We start from the raw sequence: 25,405 nt of genomic DNA on the forward strand, positions 1-25,405 counted from the left end.
ACAAAGGGAAGCATTGTCTGCTGCCACTTGCAGAGTGCAGCCAGTGAGAAAGGTATCACTAATTACTCACTTGCATCCAACATCCAATCTATACGCAGATGCAAGCGTATCCCCATTAACATCTTATAGGGTTACATTTGACTCTCAGTTGTCTACCGTGAAGGCAGTCATAGTCCTTCCACTAGACTTGTCTTCCCAGACCACGTAACAATTGCTCAGTATTTCATATGCGTATATTGCTATGGTGCCCTTAAGATGAAGAGACATTCCTTTGATTACATAACTGTTATTAGCTTCACAACTAAAATGGTCACCAGTGTTAACAATCACTGCAATTCCAAAATGCAGGGCCATAGACATAAACAAATACAGCAGAGCATTTTTCTGTGGCACCTAGAAAACAAAGAAAGAAAATGGATGGGTTACTATATTTAGCACTGATAGAGCTTACTGGGACTCATACCGTAGAAGCCTCTGCTTTCCCCCTGGGCAAGTAGTACTGACAGAGCTCACCTCTTCTTTCCTCTACATGTTTATTGGCCCTTCCAGCTCTTCAATTGGGAAGAGTGAAACCACTTTAAGACCTGCTTCTTTTTCCCTTTAATTTCAACCTGGTAAACGGTGGGACTTTCTTTATTAACAATAACAACGGGGGCCAGCCACCTGGGGCTCAATACATGTTTTTTCTCTGAGTAAAACCTATACAGCACTCTGTCCCCAATGTTCCACTCAGTTACCTTCAAAGTGTTCCCCAGCTGTTTGTCCACTAGCTTTCTATTCGCTTTCAAGTTAATCACAACCTGTCTCTGGAGCTTACTGATGGAATCCAACAACTCACTCATGAACTAATCCATCAGAACCCATGGTTGATAATCCTCAGGTAGAATTCACCTAGCCACCACTGCTCTGGGATCTTCATGAGTCTACCTGTCAGGACTTCGTGAGGTGTAAAGCTGTGCGAAGTTACCATTGACCTTTGTGCCATGAGAATCTGTGGGAGCTTTCTATCCCAATCTTTACCTGATTCTTTCACTATCTTCCTCAATGCAGTCGTTAGGGTTCTACTGGTTTGTTTTACTAAACCCAAACTTTGAGGGTGACCTGCAATATGAAACCTCTGCCCTAATCTGAATCGATTACATCAGGTAGACCAAACCTGGAAAAGGTCTGCTCGATTACATCAGGTAGACCAAACCTTGACCATAGCACTGGCTGTGTTGTTTCTCATTGGGTATGCCTCCACCCACTTTGAGAAAGCATCTATCACCACCAGACAGTACTTGTTATCTCACTCGGCCTGAGGCAACAGGCCTATAAAATCAATTTGCAACCTAGACCATGGACCTACTATGACCTGGTGCAGCAAGTGTCCCTTCACTACCTTGCTATCACAGGGTTGTTCTCTGCACAGGGTAGACAGTTGTGGATGTGATGCTCAACATCCCTCACATAACCAGGCCACCATCCCACGGTCAACATTCTATTGACTGTCTTCTCTATACCAAAATGTCCCAGCTATGAGCCAATGCAACAAGTTCTTTTCTTAAACACACAGGTATCACTAATATTGGAGCTCCCACAGTGTCACTCTTCCTGACAGCCATAACAAGGTCACCTTTTGTTCTAAAGATGGTATAGTTCTATATATAAATCCAATACAGTGAACCACATGGCACCTGTTGAAATTGCCACCATAACCTTCTGAAACTTTGCCATCACCGGCACCATCTGGGGAGCTACCTTGTTAAACTCTCGATAGTCCACTGTGAGCCTCCAGGTCTTCTTGTCAGCTTTTAGCACAAGCCATATTGGTGAATTACATGGACTAACGGGTTCCACCAATACTTCTCCTTCAGAAAGGCATCAATGGTCTCTTTGATCCCTTCCTTAGCATTCTTGGCATATCTGTATTGCTTCTGGGGCTTCAGATCAGAACCCAGCACCACCACCTCTGCATTGATCTTATTGCATTGTAGCTTGTTCTTTGCAAAAGCTTTTGGGTACCTCACCACCACTTCTGTGACCTCTTGCTCCCATGCAGGAATCACCAATTCCTCTGGAACCTTGAGTGTAGCTACTTAGTGGGAAGCAGGGACAACAAATCCTCCTGCTGATGTTTTGTCCTGAACCAATACTCTATTGGGAAATGATACTGTATCAAGCTTCATTGCTTGTTAGTTTAGAATTCTTCTGTAATCCTACATACATTAATCTTAATAGTAGTTATACACTCTTTTAGTTACAGTGGCTATTCATAATTGGCTTTGTTTTTTATTTTCATTATTAAATTTTATTCTTAGCTCATCTCTAGAGACACAGTCACACTCTGAAGAGTTGATCATAAACTCCTCTGTCCCAGACACTTAGGAGTTTATTTATTAGACTGTTCTAACCTATTACTGTTGAGTTTTGTTTTTTAAATACATAAAGTAACAAAATCCTAATTTATGTAAGTTATCTTTACGCAAACAGTCCCAACTGCCATTGATTTCAATGAGTCTCTTTGTATGGCTAATGGCTACTCACATAAGTAAATGCCTGCAGGATTGGGCCCAGTGCTTGTCTGCTTATACATAGGGCCCTAACAAATGCACAGCCATGGAAAAACACGACACGGACCGTGAAATCCGTTTCTCAAATTGGGGATTCTGACCCAAAAGGGAGTTGCAGAGGGGTCGCAAGGTTATTTCAGGGGTCGTGGTATTGCCATCCTTACTTCTGCGCTGCCTTCAGAGCTGGAAGGCTGGAGAGCAGTGGCTTTTGACTGGGTGCCCAGCTATGAAGAGGGCGCCCTGCCAGCACCCGCGCAGAAGTAAAACCCATGCCATGCCATCCTTACTTCTGCATTGCTACCTTCAGAGCTGAGCAGCTGAAGAGTAGCAGCTGCTGACCGAGGGCCCAGCTGTGAAGGCAGCAGTGCAGAAGTAAGGGTGGCAATACCATACCATGCCATCCTTACATATGCACTGCTGCTGGCGGTGGCTCTGCCTTTAGAGCTGGGCTCCTGGCCAGCAGCCATTGTTCTCCGGCCGCCCAGAAGGCACTGCCACCATCAGCAGCAACGCAGAAGTAAGGGTAGCAGTACCGCAACCCCCCACAACTCCTTTTTGGGTCAGGACCCCTACAATTAGAACACCATGAAATTTCACATTAACATATCTGAAATCATGAAATTTGCAATTTTTAAAATCCTATGACAGTGAAATTGAGCAAAATGGATCATGAATTTGGTAGGGGCCTACTTATACGTTTGGTTAACAGTTAACTGGCAGCTGATATACAGAAAGGTGCTGTCAAGGCTCCTTCCCCACTCTGAACTTTAGGGTACAGATGTGGGGACCTGCATGAAAACTTCTAAGCTTAACTACCAGTTTAAATCTGGTCCGCTGCCACCACTCCCAATGTGCTAATTCCCTTCCCTGGGTAGCCTTGAGAGACTCTTCACCAATTCCCTGGTGAATACAGATCCAAACCCCTTGGATCTTAAAACAAGGAGAAATTAACCATCCCCCATCCTTTCTCCCACCAACTCCTGGTGGATCAAGATCCAACCCCCTTGGATCTAAAAACAAGGAAAAATCAATCAGGTTCTTAAAAAGAAGGCTTTTAATGAAAGAAAAAGGTAAAAATCATCTCTGTAAAATCAGATAGAAAATAACTTTACAGAGTAATCAAACTTAAAGAGCCCAGAGGAACCCCCTCTAGCCTTAGGTTCAAAGTTACAGCAAACAGAGGTAAACACCCTAGTAAAAGATACATTTACAAGTTGAGAAAACAAAGATAAAACTAACACTCCTTGCCTGGCTGTTTATTTACAAGTTTGAAATATGAGAGACTTGTTCAGAAAGATTTGGAGAGCATGGATTGATGTCTGGTCCCTCTCAGTCCCAAGAGCGAACAACACCCAAAACAAAGAGCACAAACAAAAACCTTCCCCCCACCAAGATTTGAAAGTATCTTGTCCCCTTATTGGTCCTTTGGGTCAGGTGTCAGCCAGGTTACCTGAGCTTCTTAACCCTTTACAGGTAAGTATTTTGGAGTCTCTGACCAGGAGGGATTTTATAGTATTGTACACAGGAGGGCTGTTACCCTTCCCTTTATAGTTAGGACAGGTGCACAAGCCAAGAGGGAAAAATGCACCTTAAAAGAAGGCAGAACAAAAATAACTTCTTCACATGATTCACTGAAAGCCTAGGTGAAAATCTTACAGTAAGTATTTAAAATATTGTATTAGCCATACTTGAAATTGCACATGTAGGTTCCCTTAAGGATGTCTCTCTAACTGCCTTCTATTTAAGCTTTTATATAGCACCTCTCACTATGGTATCACTTTCTCTTCCCCATATCCCCACATCAGACAATTTTTGTTCCTCTAGCTTCCCACTGGCATTTCATGTTTTTAATTTTTACTGCTTCATCTGTATTGCCAAACTCAAATGTTCAAGCAAGGATCATAAACGAGACCCCAACAATCATGAAATTGATTTTAAAAATTATGAGATTTAAAAAAAAGAATAAATGTGTGGTTCTTTTTCTTTTCCTTCTGGTTTCTGAGCCTTTTAGGGTGCAACTTGCTTTACATTTTCAAACTCTTCTCTGCCACCAAAAGGCCTAGAAAATTAATTAAAAAAAATAATGAAAGCAGAGTTTCTCATGCAATCTCTTGATTCCAAATAGGGGCTTTAGAAAAACACCAAATATCACAAGACTAGCAATAAAATTGCAAGAGTTGGCAACATGGAAACAATGTTCCTTGTTCATTGTTTCTTTTTTTTCATATTTTGAGATGTTTTATATTCTCTGTGCCCCTTCTAATTTGAGGCTGACTCATGATATCTAACTATTCTAACCTGAACCTAAAAATGGGTCAAGAGTGCAGTGTCATGGCAGAACCTCAGTGCTGCAGTCATTCTCAGGAATCTCCAGGAACTAATGCCATAGCCCTGCAGATCTCTTGTAGGTATTTATCATAAACCAGTTTTGCTGCAAATGAGTTTGAATGTTTACATATGGCTTTTAAACATGGTTTTTTGGCCATGATTAGCTGGAGGGAGGTCAGAGTCTGACACGGACACATATAACACTAGGGGTTAAAGGTTTCATTCACACTAGTAAATGTTAAATAACAGGTGCAAAAACAAAGTACAGAGTTACTGTACTTAAAAATTAACAGGTGCAGAACTAATCCTCCAGTAAAATGAAACATAATCTTCTTCATCAACTCTGAGACAGAGACACTGGACAAATGATTGATCAGTGTATTATTTTCTAAAGTGCCCATCTTTAATTTCTATGATTCTGGTAAACTTTATTATACTACCTCCAAAAGAAAACAAAACAGGTCTGTGGGGGTGGGGATACATCATGCATTATGATACATTTGCACTCTTGCACAAATGCAATGAAAAACAATAAGGTCCAATTTTTAGCCAACATCTAATATTGCTACAGAATCAAGGAAATAAAAATATGATGAGAGAGCAGCTCTCTTAAATTAATGCCCAAATGTGGAACATACATCTAAAATAATAGAGGTGAAAAATAGCACCAGAAGCTAGGTAAAGTGAAATTCTTTCCTTTAAGAAAAATGTCTATAAATGCTGTTTCCTGCATCTACAGTTCTGATATCAATATTGTACTGTAATGAAAAAGATACCATAAAATGGATGTGAAGCAAAGACTGATTTGGATTTAAAGTAAAGGGTAACTGAGCGGTATCTGAGTTTGGTCAGAAGCCAAGTCTATGCCACAGAAAAGAGCCCGCTAGGAAATGCTTTTTAAAAATAGATTTAAATGACCATTCTAGCCAATGTCTCTTGGTTGCTGCCAGCGTGGGCTAAATGATGCTAGTCTGAAACCGTTCTTCAAAATCTGCTCTCAAAACTGGAAAGTGGCAGCCAGCCAAGGACAGTTTGCAAAGCACATTTTAACCCAACTATTCCCTGTGTGGCTCAGCTAATCGGCCTGAGGAAGAAACACGCTCAGCCAGATTAAACCCCATGTAACTCAGAGTATGTCTACACTACAGCCACTACAGGAGTGCACCTGTGGCCCTTCAGCTATGCCACTGTAGCGCTGTGGTGTAGATGCTTCCTACATCAACGCAAGGGGGCTTTCTGTTGATGCACTTCGCTTCTCTGAGAGGCAGTAGCTAGGTTGACAGAAGAATCCTTCCGCATCTTCACTGGGATCAACTTGACTATGATGCCAAGGGCTTGTCTACACTACTCACCACAGAGCCGTAACAAGGAATTTTTGCGCCCCAGGCAAGGGCCGGCTCCAGGCTCTTTGGCGTCAATTCTGCGGCGGGTCCCGCAGTCCCTCTCGGAGGGAAGGACCTGCCACCGAATTGCCGCCGCCACTTCATTCATTCTTCTGCGTCAGTTTGGCTGCGGGTCCCTCAGTCGAAGAAAGAATGAAGTGGCGGAGGTAGAGCTGCTGCCGATCACGGCTTCCCCCGTCCCACTTGGGTGGTAGAGCTATGCCCCTCCGCTTTGCGCGCCCGAGACAAGTGCCTCACTCGCCTCGCCCTTGTTACGGCACCGACCACCAGATCGGCAGGAGGCAATCAATCCCATGGGGGTTGATTAGATGTGATAAATCAACTGCAGAATGCTCTCCCGTCAACTCCGGTACTCCACCATATCGAGAAGCGCAAGTGGAGTCAACGGGAGAGCATCAGCTGTCGACTTACCGCAGTGAAGACACCGCGGTAAGTCGATCTAAATACATCGACTTCAGCTATGCTGTTCACGTAGCTGAAGTTGCGTATCTTAGATTGACCCCACATGGTAGGGTAGACAAGCCCCAAGGGGTAACATTTTTCAACCCCCTGAGCAAGGTCGATCTAAGTTTCAGGTGTAGACCAGGGCTCAGCTGGGCAGTCAGAGCCTTAGGCAAAGGCTGCCGGGGAATTCGTGTGTCAGCCCCAGGGCAGAGGCTGGCTCATTCTTCATAGACGCGGTGAGCAGGGGAGGCCAAAGCAATCACTAAAACACACAGCGACACGCTGTTCCCAGGACCGGACGCCGCCAAGGCCCCGACCATACCTCCGAGCCCTCACTGCGCGCCTCGCCGCGGCTCACGCCCCGCCCCGCCGGCTCCTCCTCGCGCAGGGAGGGACGTGCCGGGGTCGCGGCCCTCAGCAGTAGCCGGAACTGGGAGGTGACTCCCGTCCCGGCGCTGACAGCGCGAGCCCGGCCTGGGCTCCTGCTCCTCCCGCCATGCTGTCCGGGTGCAGGCGGGCGCTGCCGGCAGCCCTGCGCCTCGCGGTGCGGGGCTGGGCAGGGGGCGGCGGCAGGAGGCGGGTCAGCACCAGCTGGTCCCCGGTGGGAGCCGCCTTCGATGCCAAGCAGCAGCGCAGCCGGCTGACGGGCCAGAGCACGGTGAGCGGGCGGGGCCCGGGCTTGGCGGGGCGGGTTGAGGCCCGCCCCCTCTCGGAGGTGGCCGGGGCCCCGCGTCCTGCCCCCATCCTGAGCCCGGCGGAGACTGTGAGGCGCGCTGCGATCGGTCGCCTCTTGGGTGCGCAGCTGCGCGCACAGCGGCCCCCGGCTCCCTGGGCTGGCGCCTCTCCCCGAGCCCCTGCTGGGACCTGGGGGCGCCCCGCATGCCCAGATCTGCGTCCGTGGCATGTTGGCGCCAGGATCCGGATCTGTTCCGCTTGGGGGGAGGCTCCCTGCAGCGCAGCGGGAGCCGGGGCCTCCCGTGGACCCCACACCTCAGCTCAGGCAGGGCGCTGCAGTCCTTGGGGTCACACGTTGTTATTCCAAATGAGGGTGTCCATGGGGTGCGCTCAGTCCCTCGTGCAGGAGCCTAGGGGAGGGGGTTTTGATTCATAGATTTTTAAGGCCAGAAGGGACCATTATGATAATCAAATCTGACTTTCTGCAGTAGGTAGGGCCCACAGAATCGTGCCCAGCAAGGGTCCAGGATTGCTCCTGTGATCTTCCCCAGACAGGGAGCAGGCAGTACAGTCTGCACCCTGGGAAGCCTGAAGGGCGATTGTGCCATTAAAGTACTACACCTTTGTCCTGGATTTATTTTAAAGGTATCATCTAGTCCTGAATTTACCTATTACTTACCACTTCACACTCACTCCCTTTTAAAGGCAAGTCTGCACTTAAAATGTTGTAGTGATGCAGCTACACCACTGTAGCACTTTAATAAAGACAGCCTATGACAACCACAAGAGAGAGCTCTGCTGTCCCTTAGGACTAGTCTACACTTTTGTGCTAGTACGTCAGTGCAGCTGTACCGGGTCTGGTGAAGACAAGCTGTGCTGATGGGAGAGCACTCTCCCATCGGCATATTACTCCATCTCAACAAGAGGTGGAAGCTATGTCGGCAGGAAAGCATCTCCCACCGAGAGAGCGCCAGTGTGGACAGCGCTTAGGTTGATGTAACAAGCGTCGCTCAAGGGTGGCTTTTTCACACCCCTGAGCAATGTAAATTACATCGATTTAAGTGGTAGTGTAGACAACCTTAGTTAATCCGCTTCTCGGGGAGGCGGTAGCTATGTCTGCGGGAGAAGGCCTCCTATCAACATAGCGCTGTCTATAGCCGGGGTTAGGTTGGTATAACTGTGTTGCTCGGGGTGTGGATTTTTCACACTCCTGAACAATGTAGTTATACCAATATAGGTCTGTAGTGTCGACCAGAACTAGGATAGCTGCTTGCTTTGAGGAAATATTCCTGTGTAGTGACACGTAATCTCTGTTTTGAGGATTTAGATGGTGGGGAGTGAGTGGTGTGTAGATTTTGATCTGATGTTCTGCAGGGGAGTGAGTTTCACCAATAAATTAAAAAAAAAATTTCATTGGAAATCACTAAAACAATTTATGACCCAGCTGGCAAAATTATTGAGATGATTCTGTGCCTTGTCACCAATAATTTCTGTATTGAAGCAAGGCAAGAAATATTCTCCTGTTGTATTCTCAGGTAAACCTTTTGTTCCGGGGCTCTTCCTATTCAATTACTTTCCACCCTGTTCAGTTGCTTCCTACATAGAGAATTTGTGCCTAACTAAAATGCAAAAGCTCTGATTACACATATAGTTTAGTCAGCCAGTTTTAAAATTTGTCCCTGAGTGTCATTTAATTTCTTTTTAAGCTGTGTGTCTGAAACATCCTCTCCTCCAAAGAGAGGAAGAAATGGTGGTAGGAGGGGATCCACTCTGGCCAAAATGTTCATACCTGAATGTCTAAAGCAGAGGTGGGCAAACTACGGCCTGAGGGACCCTCCTGCCCGGCTCCTGAGTTCCTGCCCCAGGAGGCTAGCCCCCGGCCCTTCCCCTGCTGTTCCCCCTCCCCTGCAGCCTCAGCTTGCCCCAGCGTAATGCTCTGGGCGGCGGGACTGCGAGCTCCTGGGGCAGTGCGGTAAGGGGGCAGGGAGCAGGTGGGGTTGGATAGAGGGCAGGGGAGTTCAGGGTGGTGGTCAGGAGGCAGGGGTGTGGATAGGGGTTGGGGCGGTCAGAGGGTGGGGAATAGGGGTGTTGAATGGGGGCAGCGGTGGGGGGGGGCAGCCAGGGAGGGGGGGGTTGGATGGGGTGGCGGGAGGTCCGGGGGCTGTCAGGGGACAGGGAACTGGGGTTGGATGGGGTAGGAGTCCGGGGGGGGCTGTCAGGGGGCGAGAAGCAGGAGGGGTCAGATGCGGGCGGGCCTGGGCCATACCTGGCTGTTTGGGGAGGCCAAACTGGATGCGGCCCTCAGGCCAAAAAGTTTGCCTGCCCCTGGTCTAAAGTGAGGGTCCTAAATCCATATTAGGTGCTCAACCCTTTGAAAATCAGGCTGCTTCTACTTACATGCTTAAATATGGATTCAGGAACATAACTTTTATGAACCCAGTTATGAAAATTTTGGTCTTGTGTACTGGAACAGTCTTTAGGATCTACACCAGTGGTTGACAACCTGTGGCCTGCGTGCCGTGTGCAGCCCATCACGGTAATCCGCTGGCGGGTCGCCAGACAGTTTGTTTACATTCGCACGGCCGCCTGCAGGTCCTAGTGGCCGCAATTCACCATTTCCCGCCAATGGGAGCTGTGGGAAGCGGTGTGGCCGCAGGTTGCCCACCACTGATCTTACACAGTAAGAATTATTTTTCCTAATTTATATTGCAGTTCAATGCAAGAAAAAGCAATCAGTTTTTCTGAATAAAACTGTTCTGTGATCATATCATAATTCAGATAGGAACATTTCAAACTGAAGGTTTGTGAAGATTATTCTGAAATGACTGTGATATTGTGGAGTTGAAACAACTTAGTTTTGTCTGCTGTTTTACCCTTTTGTGTCCAAGGTTTTTTTTTTTTTTTTTTGATATATTGACTACCACAAGCAAATGTTTATCTGTGGAGTGTTGCCACCAGGCCTGTTGATTTTCTTCTTTTTGATGAGTCATTCGTTATTATTATTTTTTTTTTTTAGTGAAAGTCCTGTGGTAGATTTCCAGGAATGAGCTATAATGCAGAATTACCTGGAATTAAGAAACTGGCAGACCAGATACTAGTAACACTGTTTTTCATTATTTTTGTATTACTTACTTGTTTCCAGTAGTGCCCACAGTGTGCTACTCACTGTACCAATGCTAAAGGGTTCCTGCCCTGAAGTTCCAAGTCAGGCAGTTGAAGCTGCTGAGATCAGGCGTAAAATTTTCAAAAATGCCTAAAAGTGACTTAAGAGCCTAAATCCCATTTTCAGAATGATTAGGTGCTTTCAAGGAAGCTTAGGCTCCTGAGGCCCAGAACCACAAGGGTATTTAGTATCTAGGAGGATTTGGGCCTAAGTGCCTAAAATAGGACTCTTTAGTCACTTAGACAGTTTTGAAAATTTTATCTCAGGTCTGTAACATAAACCTCATGATATGAGTGCTATATTTCCAGGCCACTAACAGTTTGCTTTCAAGCATAAAAGTAGCTCTTCCAAAATCTGTGGCACCCAAATCCCTGAAAAACAGAAGTAATCTGAAATTCTTTTATATCAAACACCCATTACAGAACAAAGTAACTTTCTTGACAGTTATGGCAAAAATAATTTGTTTGCTGATTAATGGAAATGTCCAAGTTTTAGCAAGGGTTTCTATAGCAGACAGAATTATATTGTAAATAAAAGAAATGTTTTATTCTGATTTTTGTCAGTTTGGTGTAGATCTGAAACGGAGAGATTAAAAATGAGATACTCTAGTTTATTTATTCTAGTGTATTTGCACTGTTTGTTGAATCTGTACTTGGTATTTTAGGGTCTATTTGGTGTTCCAGAATTGAGTTCTCCAGAAGGATTTCAAGAAGCACAAGAAAAAGCATTACAAGAAACAGAACAGCTAGTCCAGAAAGCATGTACTACACCTCCTGGGCCACAGATAGTAATGATCTTTGATCAGCTTTCAGATGCATTGTGCAGAGTAGCAGACTTGGTAAGATTTATTGTTAAGTTTGATTTTCTCTTGTAAATTTACTTTTTATTTGGATCTTTCTAGCTTAGTTCAGACTTTTGTTTTGTAAACTCTTCTGCTATAAAAGATACTGTATCAATATTGCGACTTCCTATATCAGGATAGAAAATTGAAAAGACCCTCCTTAGTGGGAAATCGTAATCAATTACAAAGTCTTTCATTAAATTATAGGTAGTTTCAGAAGTTATATCTGATGTGATTTGTAACTGTGCAGTGAACTTTAAGTGAGATTTAAAAATAATATATCAATGACAAGCAAAATAACAGTAAAATCAGATCAGTATTTTATTAACATTCTTGCCTTTTGCAAGACTTACAGTTACGAAGTGTGTACATCTGGGAATCAGACCACTCTGAAATATAAAGACAACTCTAGGCTATAGCATAGATGGCCTTTTCATTGTGTCAACAACACTCAGTTTATAGCTAGGAAATGATGAATCTCTTAGGATATGCCTACACAAGAAACGCTAAAGCTGTGCCACTGTAGCGTAAATACCACTAGAGTGATGGAAGAATCCCTTCCATCACTCTAGTAGTATTTATGCTACAGTGGCACAATAAATAAATAATAAATCCACCTCTCCAAGAGGAGGTAGCTAGGTCAATGGACAAATTCTTCTGTCAGCCTAATGGTGTCTACATCAGAGCTTAGGTCAGCTTAACTACATTGCACAGGGGGTGAAATTTTCACAGCCTTGAGCAGCGTAGTTAAGCAGACCTAACTCTGTAGTGTAGACCTAACTTTATCCAACTAAATTAATTTAGATAGTGTCATCCCCTTAACAAAATAATGTAATCACATTTATTATGTCTAGATAGCTGTCACTCTTGTGAAAAGATTCATGGGATCATTAATTCCGGAAACAGTCGGGATCTCTGTTTTATATTTCATACAAAGAACAGCACCTGCAGTAAGAACATAAGAACAGCCATACTGGGTCAGACCAAAGGTCCATCTAGCCCGGTATCCTGTCTTCCGACTATGGCCAATGCCAGGTGCCCCAGAGGCAATGAACGGAACAGATAATCATCAGGTGATCCATCCCGTCACCCATTCCCAGTTTCTGGCAAACAGAGGCTAGGGACACCATCCCTGCCCATCCTGGCTAATCGCCATTGATGGGCCTATCTTCCATGAACTTATCTAGTAACATGATGCTGGAAAGGTTCAGTTCTGGCTTAGAGGGAAGATTGCTAGATATTGTAACATTAACACCGCTTCCTGTAGATGCCTGGGTTTTTGTTAGAGGTCTGCCATCCTATTACTTATTAAGCCTGACACTGCTTATGTCATGAGATCTTATAAGATTGCATCCTCACTTGTTATGGCTACAAGCAATATATTGTTTAACACAAAATCCAAGTTCAGATAATATTAATGATCTGTTTTAAACCCAATAAAACATGCAGAGTTGAGGATCTGAAGCTCTTTTTAATTCACCATATTGTGCTTCAATACGTAAACGTACTGAGGTGTAAAAATCACCATACTTTCAAAGTGGGTTGTTCATGATGAAGTTATGATCATGACAATTCCCTGTAATTGAAGCATATATTGGTTTTATGAGGTTTAATTTTACTTTTCTTATGGTAGTAATTTTTTTTAATAAGTGGTCTTATGAGTTGAATTTACTGACTGTAAAGTCTCCTGCAAAGAAACTTTGTGAAAGGTTATTAATACATATAATAAATGTTTACTTCATTAGTATTTGAGCCGTTTATGGTAGCACATGATTTATTGCTGCATTAGTGGTATTTTTTCAGGTTATACTGTATGACCTTAGGGGCATAAACAAAATCTAAAAATATATATTGTATCCCAGTGATTATGTTAATTTTGATTTATATATCAACCATACCAATAAGAGACTCCTTCAATCCCTTCTGAGGTCCTACAGAATCTAGGGACTGATGTTTTCTCACACTAAAACCAAGAAGTGTTTTAACAATGACATCCATGGAAGCAGAATCTGTCTCTAAGGCCCTCTCCAGTCCACCCACCCCATTAGGAAATGTCTGCTTAAACACACAAACAACCCTTAAGGTCAACAAATTTATCAGGTGAAAGGGGGAAGATTCTTGTAGAGTTGAGAGCCCTCAACAAGAGAATACATTGTCCTATCCCAGATGTTAACAAGTAGAAAGGTGGTGTCTCAGATAAATGGCATACAAGCCATAAAGGGCTTGATATAGCAAAACCAATAGTTTGAATTACACCTCGAAGTAAACTGGAACTCAGTGCAGTCTATGTGCACAGGTGTAATACATTGTATGTGGGATATACAACTTACCAAGTAGATAGCTATATTCTGCACTTCATGAAATTTCCAAGTGGGCGTGAAATATTGCTCCAAGCAGAGCGCAATGTAGTAACCCAATCTGGAGGTGAAAAAGGCCTGGATAATTATGGTGAGGTCTGAGTTTGAGAGGAAACTTCTTGTCAAGTATAGATGGGGAGAAAAATGCACCTGGCCTTTGCTGCTATTTGTACATCCAGACACAGTTTCGGGGAGGGATAGCTCAGTGGTTTGAGCATTGGCCTGCTTAAACCCAGTGTTGTGAGTTCAGTCCTTGAGGAGGCCACTTAGGGATCTGGTGCAAAATCAGTACTTGGTCCTGCTAGTGAAGGCAGCTCAAAAAAATTAATCACGATTAATCACAGTTTAAATTGCAGTGTTAAACAATAGAATACCAATTGAAATTTATTAAATATTTTGGATGTCTTTCTACATTTTCAAATATATGGATTTCAATTACAACACAGAATACAAAGTGTACAGTGCTCGCTTTATATTATTTTTATTACAAATATTTGCACTGTAAAAATGATAAAAGAAATAATATTTTTCAGTTCACCTCATACAAGTACTGGAGGGCAATCTCTATCATGAAAGTGTAACTTACAAATGTAGATTTTTTTTTTTTTGGTTACATAACTGCACTTAAAAACAAAACAATGTAAGCCTACAAGTCCACTCAGTCCTACTTGTTCAGCCAATCGCTTAGAGAAACAAGTTTGTTTACGGTTACGGGAGATAATGCTGCCCGCTTCTTATTTACAGTATCACCTGACAGTGAGAACAGATGTTGGCATGGCACTTTTGTAGCTGGCATTGAAAGGTATTTACGTGCCAGATATGCTAAACATTTGTATGCCCCTTCATGCTTTGGCCACCATTCCAAAGGACATCCTTCCGTGCTGATGATGCGCGTTAAAAAAATAATGTGTTAATTAAATTTGTTACTGTATACCTTGGGGGAGAATTGTATGTCTCCTGCTCTGTGTTTTACTCACATTCTGCCATATATTTCATGTTATAGCAGTCTTGGATGATGAACCAGCACATGTTCATTTTAAGAACATTTTTACTGCCGATTTGACAAAACACAAAGAAGCTACCAATGTGAGATTTCTAAAGATAGCTACAGCACTTGGCCCGAGATTTAAGAATCTGAAGTGCCTTCAAAAATCTGAGAGGGATGGGGTGTGGAGTATGCTTTCAGAAGTTTTAAAAGAGCAACACTCTGATACGGAAACTACAGAACCCGAACCACCAAAAAAGAAAATCAACCTTCTGCTGGTGGCATCTGATTCAGATGGTGAAAATGAACATGCATTGGTCTACACTGCGTTGGATCATAATCGAGCAGAACTCGTCATCAGCATGGACGCATGTCTTCTGGAATGGTGGTTGAAGCATGAAGGGACATATGACTCTTTAACATAAGAATGTCCATACTGAGTCAGACCAAAGGTCCATCTAGCCCGGTATCCTGTCTTTCGACAGTGGCCAATCCCAGGTGCCCCATAGGGAATGAACAGGACAGGTAATCATCAAATGATCCATCCCCTGTCGCCCATTCCCAGCTTCTGGCAAACAGAGGCTATGGACACCATCCCTGCCCAACATGGCTAATAGCCATTGGTGGACCTATCCTCCATGAATTTATCTAGTTCTTTTTTGAACGCATCTGGCACATAAATACCTTGCAACACCGGCTGCTAGAGTGGCATGTAAATGCCTGTTCTCAGTTTCAGGTGACACTGTAAACAAGAAGCAGGAAGCATTTTCTCCTGCAACTGTAAGCAAACTTGTTTGTCTGAGCGGTTGGCTGAACAAGAAGTAGGACTGAATGGACTTGCAGTCTCTAAAGTTTTACATTGTTTTATTTTTGAATGCAGTTATTTTTGTACATAATTCTACATTTGTAAGTTCAACTTTCATGATAAAGAGATTGCCCTATAGTATTTGTATTAAGTGAATTGAAAAATACTATTTTATTTTTACAGTGCAAATACTTATAATAAAAACAAATATAAAGTGAGCACTGTACACTTTGTATTGTGTGTTGTAATTGAAATCAATATATTTGAAAATGTGAAAAACATCCAAAATATTTATATAAATGGTAATCTTATTGTTTAAGAGTGCGATTAATCACAATTAATTTTTTTAATCGCTTGACAGCCCTAGAAAAAAGTGCACAAAATATAGATGCATATTTTAGGTGAGCAAATTAGGAGATGAAGTTGGAGTGCCTTTGGAAAATACAACCCATAAAATGACTCCAAACACTTAAAGAAAAAATTATGTGTTTTCAGAACGATTATAAATGTATGCTGTATTACACAGTAAACCACATTCAGTTTCAGTTTTTCGTTTGAAAGGAGTTTCATATACCGTATTTTAAATAAATCCAAATAAAACCTTTATCAGAATAAAATAATTTTTTCAAAAGTTGTAAGTATAGCAGTCTGCAGTTTATTGCCTTATGCAAACTAGTCTATTCTTGTGTATATAAAAATATTTAAAAATCTGAGTGTGATGACATTTACCATGAAAAGCAATGCAGTATGGTAAATATTTAGAATAATCATATGAAAACAGCTTAGCCTAAAACCAAGATAAGTGTCTCTTGCAGTATCTGAAAAATGTTAGTACATTTGAAAGATTGAAACTACTTAGGCTTATTTTTTCCATTTTAAAAACAATTGGGACAAAAAGCAGGCCACAAGATCATACATGGTAAGAGAAGTAAAACGTATCATTGCTGGCACTGTTAGGTTTGTGTCCTCACGTCACCATTGAGCTGGGCATGGGTCAGCAGGGAATTCACAAGTGTAAGCCAAATCCTGTAAATCCTAGTGTGTAGTTCTTATTTATGTGGTAGTCCTGTTGGCTGTAGAAGTACTGTTTGTGTGGATAACAATTTGCAACATGGGGCCTTTGAGCCCTGGTCCTACAAAGACACACATGCTTAAATGTACTTATATGAGCTATGCCATTGATTTCGGTGGGACTTTTCATGTGAGTGAAGTTAAACATTTGGGTGTTTGCAGGATTGAGGCTTTAGTGAGCATGGAGGAAATCTATCACATTGCTCAAGGCAGGATTCCCTATTTTACTGAAAGTTTCTGTTGATCCTTTAATCTTATGTGACACTTTTTCCAGTAGTATGCTGGCATTTATCTGTTTCTCTACAAATGGTGGCGAGACCTTTGGAAAGATGTAGTCTCTCATGGGTTTTCATCAAATTTTGATGAAAGATTAAAACTGTAGCGTAAAGTTATAAACGAAGTACAGAAAACCCTTTTTCAGGCAAGTGTGTAATATTTATAGCTGCAATATTTAAGATATTTCTTAAAACATGTTTCTTAGGAGTAGTAGGAGTAGATGGTCTATACTAAATTTTGAAAAACAATACAAAAAGCATGTTTATTTTTCTGGAATTGAGTTTAGTAAGAAATAGAAAGTTTTCTAAGCAGTAAGATTCAAAGGCACTGTTTTTTTATGAGTGTTTCTTGCAAGGGAAAGAACCTTTTTCTAAGGTACATACCTAACTGAAAATAATAATAAAAAAACCCTAAGTGAAAATATTTTCTTTGGAGTGAAATTTATACTGTAGCAATTAATAACTGTTGACACATTCTTAACAGATGCTGGTTCTGAGAAGACAAATTTATGTGGAAGTGCTCAGTAAAAAGAGATTGCATGTAACAGTGGAAATACGTATGTGTTAAGCTGAGTGGAATTGCCAACTTTTAAAAAAAACTATTTATTTAAGAAGTTTAAACATGTTTACAATTCTGTGCCATGTAAATTCCAACTCTTCTCTAAAAACTAACTTGCATGTAAGGTTTCAAATTATCGACAGTCTTTTCCCATCACCACCCCTTCTCTTTTTTTTCTACTATATCAGGCCGACTTTGTGAAAATTGCCCATCCTGACTTTGCATTCAGAGAGGCTGCTGAAGAAACCTGCAGAAACATTGGTACCATGGTAGAAAAGTATGTTTTGTTCATTATGTTGCTGTAATGTTGGCTTTCATGTCTGAAAGATTCTGCGTTATCCAACAGTTAACTTTTTTCTTATTGTTGTCGTGTATCTGGAGGTTTTTATGTGTGGAACAGAGAGCAACTTCTTTTAAAATCTTATTTAAAGATTCATTCTTACACTGTCTGGTGTAAGGTCATTCTGTTTTAGTTTCAGGTTGCATCTTGAACACTATTTCATTGCCTAATTCACTATGAAGGTCTGTGCCAATGGAACTCATCAAAGCCTTGGAACTAAATTTTCTGAAGTTTCTGGCAGTTAATTTTTTGGCTCTGAAGTCTGTATAATTTAGGGATGGCAAATCTAAAGGCACACAACACCTCTTTGTCTGGCATACTGACCACTTGGATTCTGATTGTGTAAGAGGGAATGTGAGAAAAGGGAAGAAAATCTTCCATTGAGGTTCAGAATATAGACTTACAATTTGAAGCTGTATCCAGTCAGATATCAATATTGAAGTGCTGTGCTGTCTAATTTACTAACCTTGAGAAAGTCCATTCTGGCTGAAACATCACTTCTTAAAAAAAAATCTCATTTGATAAAATATATGTTCTTAGATTAGTATTTGAATCAGATTTTGAGTATAGTGGAAATCAGTTTAAAGAGTTGCTTGCATTATGATGAAGGCAGATGGGTATATTTAATTTGATATCAGAGTGGTAAAAATTTTTAAGCCCGGACAACCTTGTCTACATTTTACAGAGAGCTTCCAAACTAGCCATATTACTCCCTACTTGCCAGAGTAGTTATAAAAGATGAAGGAAAGTCATTTCCACCAGCAACTTGTACAGGCAATATCTTGGTAAGAAGTCCAGTCAAGCTGAGTGAATAATGGATGTTTCAGATCACTGGCAGTTAAGGAAAATAATTTTGTTTCAGGTTGAACAAAAAACATTTTTTGAAAATTTCTGGTGAATCAAAAAGTTGAGAAAATTTGAAGTCAAAATGAAACATTTCAGTTTGGCCTGAAAAATTTAGTTTAGGTCTTCAGGCATTTTGACTAAAGCAAAGGAAAGGAGGACTAGATTCACAAAACAGCAGTGAGGGGAGGGGGAGGAGGAGGAAGAGATGGTGGTACCTCTCTCTCATGAACTTCAGCCTAGTGGTAGACCCAGGTTCAATTCCTCCCTCTGCCTGATGTGGAGAGAAGGACTTTGAACGTAGGTTTCCCCCATTGCAGCAGTGTGCCTTATCGCTATGAGCTGTTGAAGCTGTTCCACTTTTCATAAATAGTCATCAAAGCAGATGTTGTATTTGGACCTCCCACATTCCAGGTGAGTGTCCTAACCACTGGGCTAAAGCTTACATGACAGGTACCAGCTCCACCACCTCCTATAGCCATTTTCCCTCCTTTCCTTTTCTTTTGTCAAAAATGCATCCTGAAAATTTAAACAAAAACTTTGAGGTTGAAATGAAAATTTTTTTATTTTGACATTACTAAAATGTTTAGATTATTTTGTTAGCTTAAAACCATTTGGCAAACTCACCACAAATTTGTGAATAGTTTTGGTTGACCCCAAATTGCATTTTTTGGTGAGTAAATTAGCTCTGGGAGGGGGATTTTGGGTGAATTAAGTCCAGTCCACTGCTGTTCCTGGATGCTAGGAAGGGGGTGGGTGTTGAGGTTTCTGTAGGAGTGTTATCCCTGGGATGTGTTCCTATTTGGATGTTATCCTGGGATGTGTCCCTGTTTCAAGCCCAGCCTCCATTTTTTTGGGTGGTCCTCCTATGTGAATGCTTTACCAAGTAGCAGTATGAAATTGACATGATTCTTAAGAGCTCCACTGCTGCTTACAGGGTTCCAAACAGCAGTAGAAAAACTGACCAGAGTCGTCATAAGTTTTCTCCGCTAGTGTCTAACAAAGTTATGGCCGGCAAAGGCAGTGGAGCTTTCTGCAGTCTAAGGAGGATAACACTGCATCAGTGTGTATACTTGATAGGCTTCACACCATCAAGGCTAGAAAAATAATAATTGTAAGATTAAATTCAATAGAAACTGATGGGTTGAGCCTGTGCACTTGTTTGGGAAATCTTCCCACCTGCAAGTGAATTTTTCAGGACCTAAAAAGGGGGGTTGCTCAGTAAGGCTGACCTTGCTGCGGACTGTCTGTTTTTAAATGTCAGTTTGGTTTGAAGTAAACTTTTAGAGAAGAGGAAAGCACAAATTAACCTGAATCTCAGAAACTTCTTAACTAGTATGAAAGTTTGGAGGCAGCTATCGTATTTACGTTGTATGTTTCTTTCTATGTCAAATAGCATCCCTGGATAACTAGCTTCTGTTTTGTAACAGTAGTAAGTTTGCATGTATATAGTTCCTTTCACACAAGGTGTCAGGCTGTCTGAAGTGGCTCACAATTGTGAGTGCCAACTTCAGGGCAGACTGTCAAGAAACAGGGCATGAATCTCAAACTGGTTGTGTGTTTTATACTTGGATTTAATCAACCAAGTAACAAGTGTGAACTGCACAGGCACTATAACAGCCTTAATAGGAAGCCACAGACAGTCCCCTGAGTACTCCAATCTATCTTGCCACCCAGGCAAACCTTCCTCTGTGACAGATGGTCCCTTATACCAAAAATCACAACAATATGCAGAATACTCCCGGTGCCAAAGGACCTGTCACTTACCCCATGTCAGTTGTACTCAGATCTCAAACCAAAGAGAACGCTTTTAACCAATTGTGTAACAAGCTAACTAAAGGTTTATTAACTAGGAAAAAGAAATGGAGTTATTTACAAGGTTAAAGCAGGTAAACATACACATACAAATGAGGTACAATCTTAAGTTCAAAAGGTAATAGAAGCTTCTATAATAAGTAAGCTTTTATGTCTTTTAGGGCTAGCCAGAGCCAAACAGCTTGGGGATCTCTTGCTTATGTTTAGGAATCTTTGCTCCTCAGAGTCCAGACAGCATAATTATATCAGTTGTTCCTTAGCAGGAATTTTTATTCCCTTTCTCCAGCATTCAAGCTGTGATGGGACATGGGATTGTGCACATATCCTTTTCAGGGGTGTGGGGGAAGCATTCTATAAACACATTCTTATAATTCTAATAACTATTTTAATAATGCTAACACACAGGTAAGCCAGTCTGGTTTCCAGCTATACATTTATCAGTGTTCAGTGAGGCCTTATGGTCTTGGCATGAGCTGGCGCCTGGTCTGCCAGCATCACACAGGGCCTCAACTTGGCTTCACCGACATTAAGTTATTAATCCTTGCAGCATTTCTGAGAGGTAGATACGATAAGTATTATGTCCATGTTATAGATGGAGAAACTGGGGCACAGACTGGTTTAATGAGTTGCACGTAGTGACATAGGCCTTCTGACTCCCAGTCCTGTATTCTAAACTGTAGATCAGGGGTTCTCAAACCTCATTGCATTGCAACCCCCTTCTGACAACAAAAATTACTACAGGAGGGGGGACTGAAGCCTGAGCCCACTCGAGCTTCAGCCCCAGACAGGAGGCCTATAACCTGAGCCCCGCTGCCCAGGGCTAAAGCCCTGAGGCTTGGGCTTCAGTCCTGGGTGGTGGGGCTTGGGCTTTGGCCCTGGACCCTAGCAAGTCTAAGCCAGCCCTGGCAACCCCATTAAAATGGGGTTGCAACCCACTTTGGGGTCCCGATCCACAGTTTGAGAACTGCTGCATAGATTATGCTCTCTGTCAGAAACAACAATTTTCTATTTAATGCTTAAAATAAGCACTATCCTTAGACTTTGTCCTACTTGCCTCAATATGTCATGCAAAAATATTTGCCTGTTGAAAATAAGTACCCACCTGCATAGTCATAAATGCTAGAATGTATAACTTGTATCCTTATATTGTACAGTAGTTTCTGAGCACAGTTACAACTTGAAAACATTTTGAAAACTTCACCCTTGATTTCTAATAGTGTATATCAGAAAATAGTAAGCTCTGCCTTTGAACTAGTAATGCCAGTAACTATTTCTGATACTTGGTTGCTTTCATCTTTATCTCTTTAGGTTAAATACAAATATCGAGCTGTGCCAAAGTTTGAAACAGTTGCTGGCTGATAAAGAGGTTATGGATTCCCTAGATCCAGAAACCAGGTACTTGTTAATGTTTAACATTTTAGAAGTTAATACGCTATAAATTATTCCCCCAAATGCTTGGAAATATTTCTGTATCGTTAAATTGATGGACAGTTCAGCACCCTTTTGTAAAAGAACTGCAAAACACAATGGGCCAGAAAATCTGAGACTACATTTTTATGCAACTTTATTAACCACTGAGAATTTAACTGTACAGTAGTCAGGAAGTTCAGTTATTATTATGAATAGGCTATGTTGGAGTACACATAGTGTGTGTGTGTGTGTGTGTGTGTGTGTGTAAGCTATGTTAAGGTTGCCCAGTTTAAATCTTTAGACAATGAGGAAATGCAAAAGTTAAGTTTCCCATAACAAAATCAACTCAACCAAATTGCATTATTCTGCTATGATATACATCTAACAATATAAACAGTAATAAAGTATACATTTAAGAAGGAAAATAGGGAGTGGAATGTATTTAGAGTCGTATAAATTAAAATGAGTGCATGTCCATTCATCTAGAAGCCTCTGACATAACTTAATTTTTTAAATGTAAATTGTATCTGGATCACACTGGAAAAATATGCCTATGTGTGGTTAGCTTTCTGTTTGGTTTTCTTATTATTGGGGTTTCAATCAAATCAAGCATTTTTATTAATGACAGTTGTGCATGCTTTCAGTCTGTAGGGTCAAATTAACGTCAGCATTTTTTACATTCACTTTATTGTTGTTATAAAGCGCCATTTTTACTGCTGCTTATTCATTTCTGCCTGACATATTATTTTTTCTCTCACACAGTAAGGATAACTATCCTACTTTTTCCCCCCCAAACAATCAAATGTTCTAGGCTTCAGGGCTTTTTCTCTCATCTGTCAAAATAAATGAAATAAGTTAAATTAAATTGATGTTTTATAGTTTACCCAAATTAATGTAATACGCTTGTTAAAAGACATTTTTCAGTGCAAATCACCAAAATGGCTACAAGGAAAAACATCCAGTTTCACTGAATAAACAAAGGAAAAACCTACTGAAAGTGTATGTGCACAGAAAAAAATAGAAAATAATTACTTATTATATAATCTTTTATATCTTAAATCAAAATATAGTCAGTAAAATGTAGCACACTAAAATCCGACTGCTGTGAAATGAGGTAGTCTTTAACAGGGTTTACTGTATTTTTAGGCAAGTGGCGGAACTTTTTATGTTCGATTTTGAGATCAGTGGTATTCATTTGGATGAAGAAAAGGTAATGTTTTTTGTCTGTGATATGTGAATAGATGTTTGCCTGACTTTTAAAAGCAGATAGCAAAATGCAGGGCATATGTAATGGAATTCTGTGCTGAATTGCGCCCCTGAATGCTCTGGAAGTCAGTGGAGCTCAGCCTTCTCAAAAACCTATTTGTCATTAACTATCAGGTGGCTGGATTTGTAGTGTCCTGTACAACTTCCCAGAATCTAGTTCAGCCTTCACTCTCCAGACTGCCTTGTTACTCAGTCCTGTACAAGCGGGGCCTCTGGCCTCTTAGATCTGCCATTTGGGTTTGTATCTGCACAGTACAATTTTTGTGAAATGGCTAGTTGTTTCAACAGTGTAGCTACACAGGGTGGGAAAAACATGCATCCCGTTATCTGGATAACCGGCTACTCAAATACAGCACTTCCAGAAGGAATCAAACCACATGTCTGTGCCACAACCTAAGATTTTTAGTGACTCTAGAGCCTCTAAGTTGTGTGTCAGTGTGTCTCTCTCCCCTGCAAGAGTCCAAGATGGATTTGCCAGAGCTAGCAGATCTGAGCTAGTAATATGTTGGAGATCTTGGGCTGGGTGTCCATAAATGTTCCTGGTACTCATGACATATCTCTGCATGGGGAAATCTCCTATAATTTTTGAGTTTCTAGCAGTCGAGGTTCACACAAAGACTCTTTTTTACTAAATTCAGGTGGCCGACTTGCAGCGAAAACACCGAAATGCATTGTTTTGGTAGCAGCTTGCAAACAGGAAAGCCCTTCCAGAATAATTTTCTTACAGTTACTGTGTACTGAGATTAACACCTCTTAAATCTGCAGTGAGGTGGAAAAGTACAACAGGAAGGCATGCAAACATTTAAAATATGGCTACTGTGATATAGAAATATTAACTGACATGCAGAAAAACAAAATTGGCATTTTAAAAAAATTTAATCCCCACTTGTGACAGGCTCTTAGCTATTTTTTATGTGATTGTCTGACCATAGTTACTGTTCCTTGCAAGTCCTGCGATTTTGAGTTCATATTAAGGTGCACTTGGTTAGAGGTATGTTGCCATCCATAGTGAATGTCTGACCTCTTCCTAAGATTTCCTGGAATGCCACATGCTGCTTTCTCTGCATGTCTACAGAGCATTATTGCTTGGATTCAGCTTCCTGGCACAAATTTAGGTTTGAATCTCTTTGTGTTAAAGAATTTAAGATTGAGAATACCTCCGCTCTCCTGTCCTCCTAGGTATCATGAATGTTTTCTTCAGAATGTCTCTAGAGGTTGGTTTCTCTTTGGATTTTTTCATATATAGTATATTTATCTGTTCAGAATGAACTATAAACATTTATTGCTGTTCTTGCAGTGGCATTTTTTCATCCCTTTTGAAACATGTATGTTGAATGTTGTCTTTTGTAACATCTTATTGCGTCTTGTGTAGTTGAGCTTTTCATAGACATCCCTGGGTTTTTTTTTATTCTCCAGGAGTGGGGATCTTTTATAATCCATTTATTTTGGAGTTAACAAAAGTGCCTTCTGAGAACACCAGTTACAGGATGTAACTTATAATAGATCCCTACGGAGTTGGGATAAATTTGCTTTTTTACTTGACAAAGAAACAGACTGTTGGAGGAAGTCATATTCATAGGCCCCAGCATGGATCTATTACATCTGCATGCCTTCTGAGAACAAGAATTACAGATAATATTCTTTTTATCACCTCTTGCCTTGTTTATTACTTTAAACTATGGATAGTATTTCCAAAAGTCCCCTGTTGTTCACATCAGGATTTAGAATAAATTAGGCTAGACCATATTATATATTTAATTTTCTTATGGTCTGGGCAGATAAGAGGTTGTAGTGACTATTGTGATCCCTTTTGTATTAGGCTGTATTATAAATTTTAGGCTATGGGTTTTCAAATATTTTCCCAGTGTGGTCCGTATCTTGATAGAGAGACCATCTTGTGGACATCTTCCCTCTTATTCACATCATGTAGCATCCCTTTGGCAGCTACAGAACTTACCTAATGGAAAAGTAATACTAGGGGGAAATATTTAATGTAGCCTAGGTATCTATAATGTGATGTAACAGCAGAAAACAAGGGGATAAAGTCAGTAACGTTGAGTTCTCTGGATCCTTCAGTGAACTCAGAGGTATCTGCCTGGGCCACCTAGCCCAGCAACTTGCCCTTCATCCTCCACATGGGGAACAGTGTTAGCAACTAGGAGCAGCTTGCATGGGGCAAGCTATGAAAATGCCAGGACTATCAGGGCTCCTTCCCTAAAGCAGTCAGAACCAGCTACAGGCAGGAATGCAAGGGGAATTCAGGGCCTTCCAGC

General features: G+C 41.5%; 1 protein-coding gene across 4 annotated transcripts in view; it reads left to right on the plus strand.

The window, feature by feature from the left end:
- The first annotated feature begins 7,119 nt into the window (after window positions 1-7,119).
- Window positions 7,120-25,405, plus strand: part of MIPEP (mitochondrial intermediate peptidase) — a 115,075-nt gene continuing 96,789 nt past the window's right edge. For 2 of the 4 annotated variants that reach the window (XM_024111571.3, XM_005310595.5), the window contains exons 1-5: window positions 7,121-7,385; window positions 11,230-11,403; window positions 17,647-17,735; window positions 21,765-21,851; window positions 23,013-23,076. In XM_024111571.3, the coding sequence (XP_023967339.2) occupies window positions 7,224-7,385; window positions 11,230-11,403; window positions 17,647-17,735; window positions 21,765-21,851; window positions 23,013-23,076 (576 nt within the window). In that variant the 5' untranslated portion in view covers window positions 7,121-7,223. Of the gene's footprint in view, window positions 7,386-7,463; window positions 8,048-11,229; window positions 11,404-17,646; window positions 17,736-21,764; window positions 21,852-23,012; window positions 23,077-25,405 lie in introns of those variants that run through there. The other 2 variants (XM_065581440.1, XM_042845751.2) reach the window with 2 other exon arrangements.

This window comes from Chrysemys picta, chromosome 1 (assembly GCF_011386835.1).
Source record: "Chrysemys picta bellii isolate R12L10 chromosome 1, ASM1138683v2, whole genome shotgun sequence".
NCBI lineage: Eukaryota > Metazoa > Chordata > Testudines > Emydidae > Chrysemys > Chrysemys picta.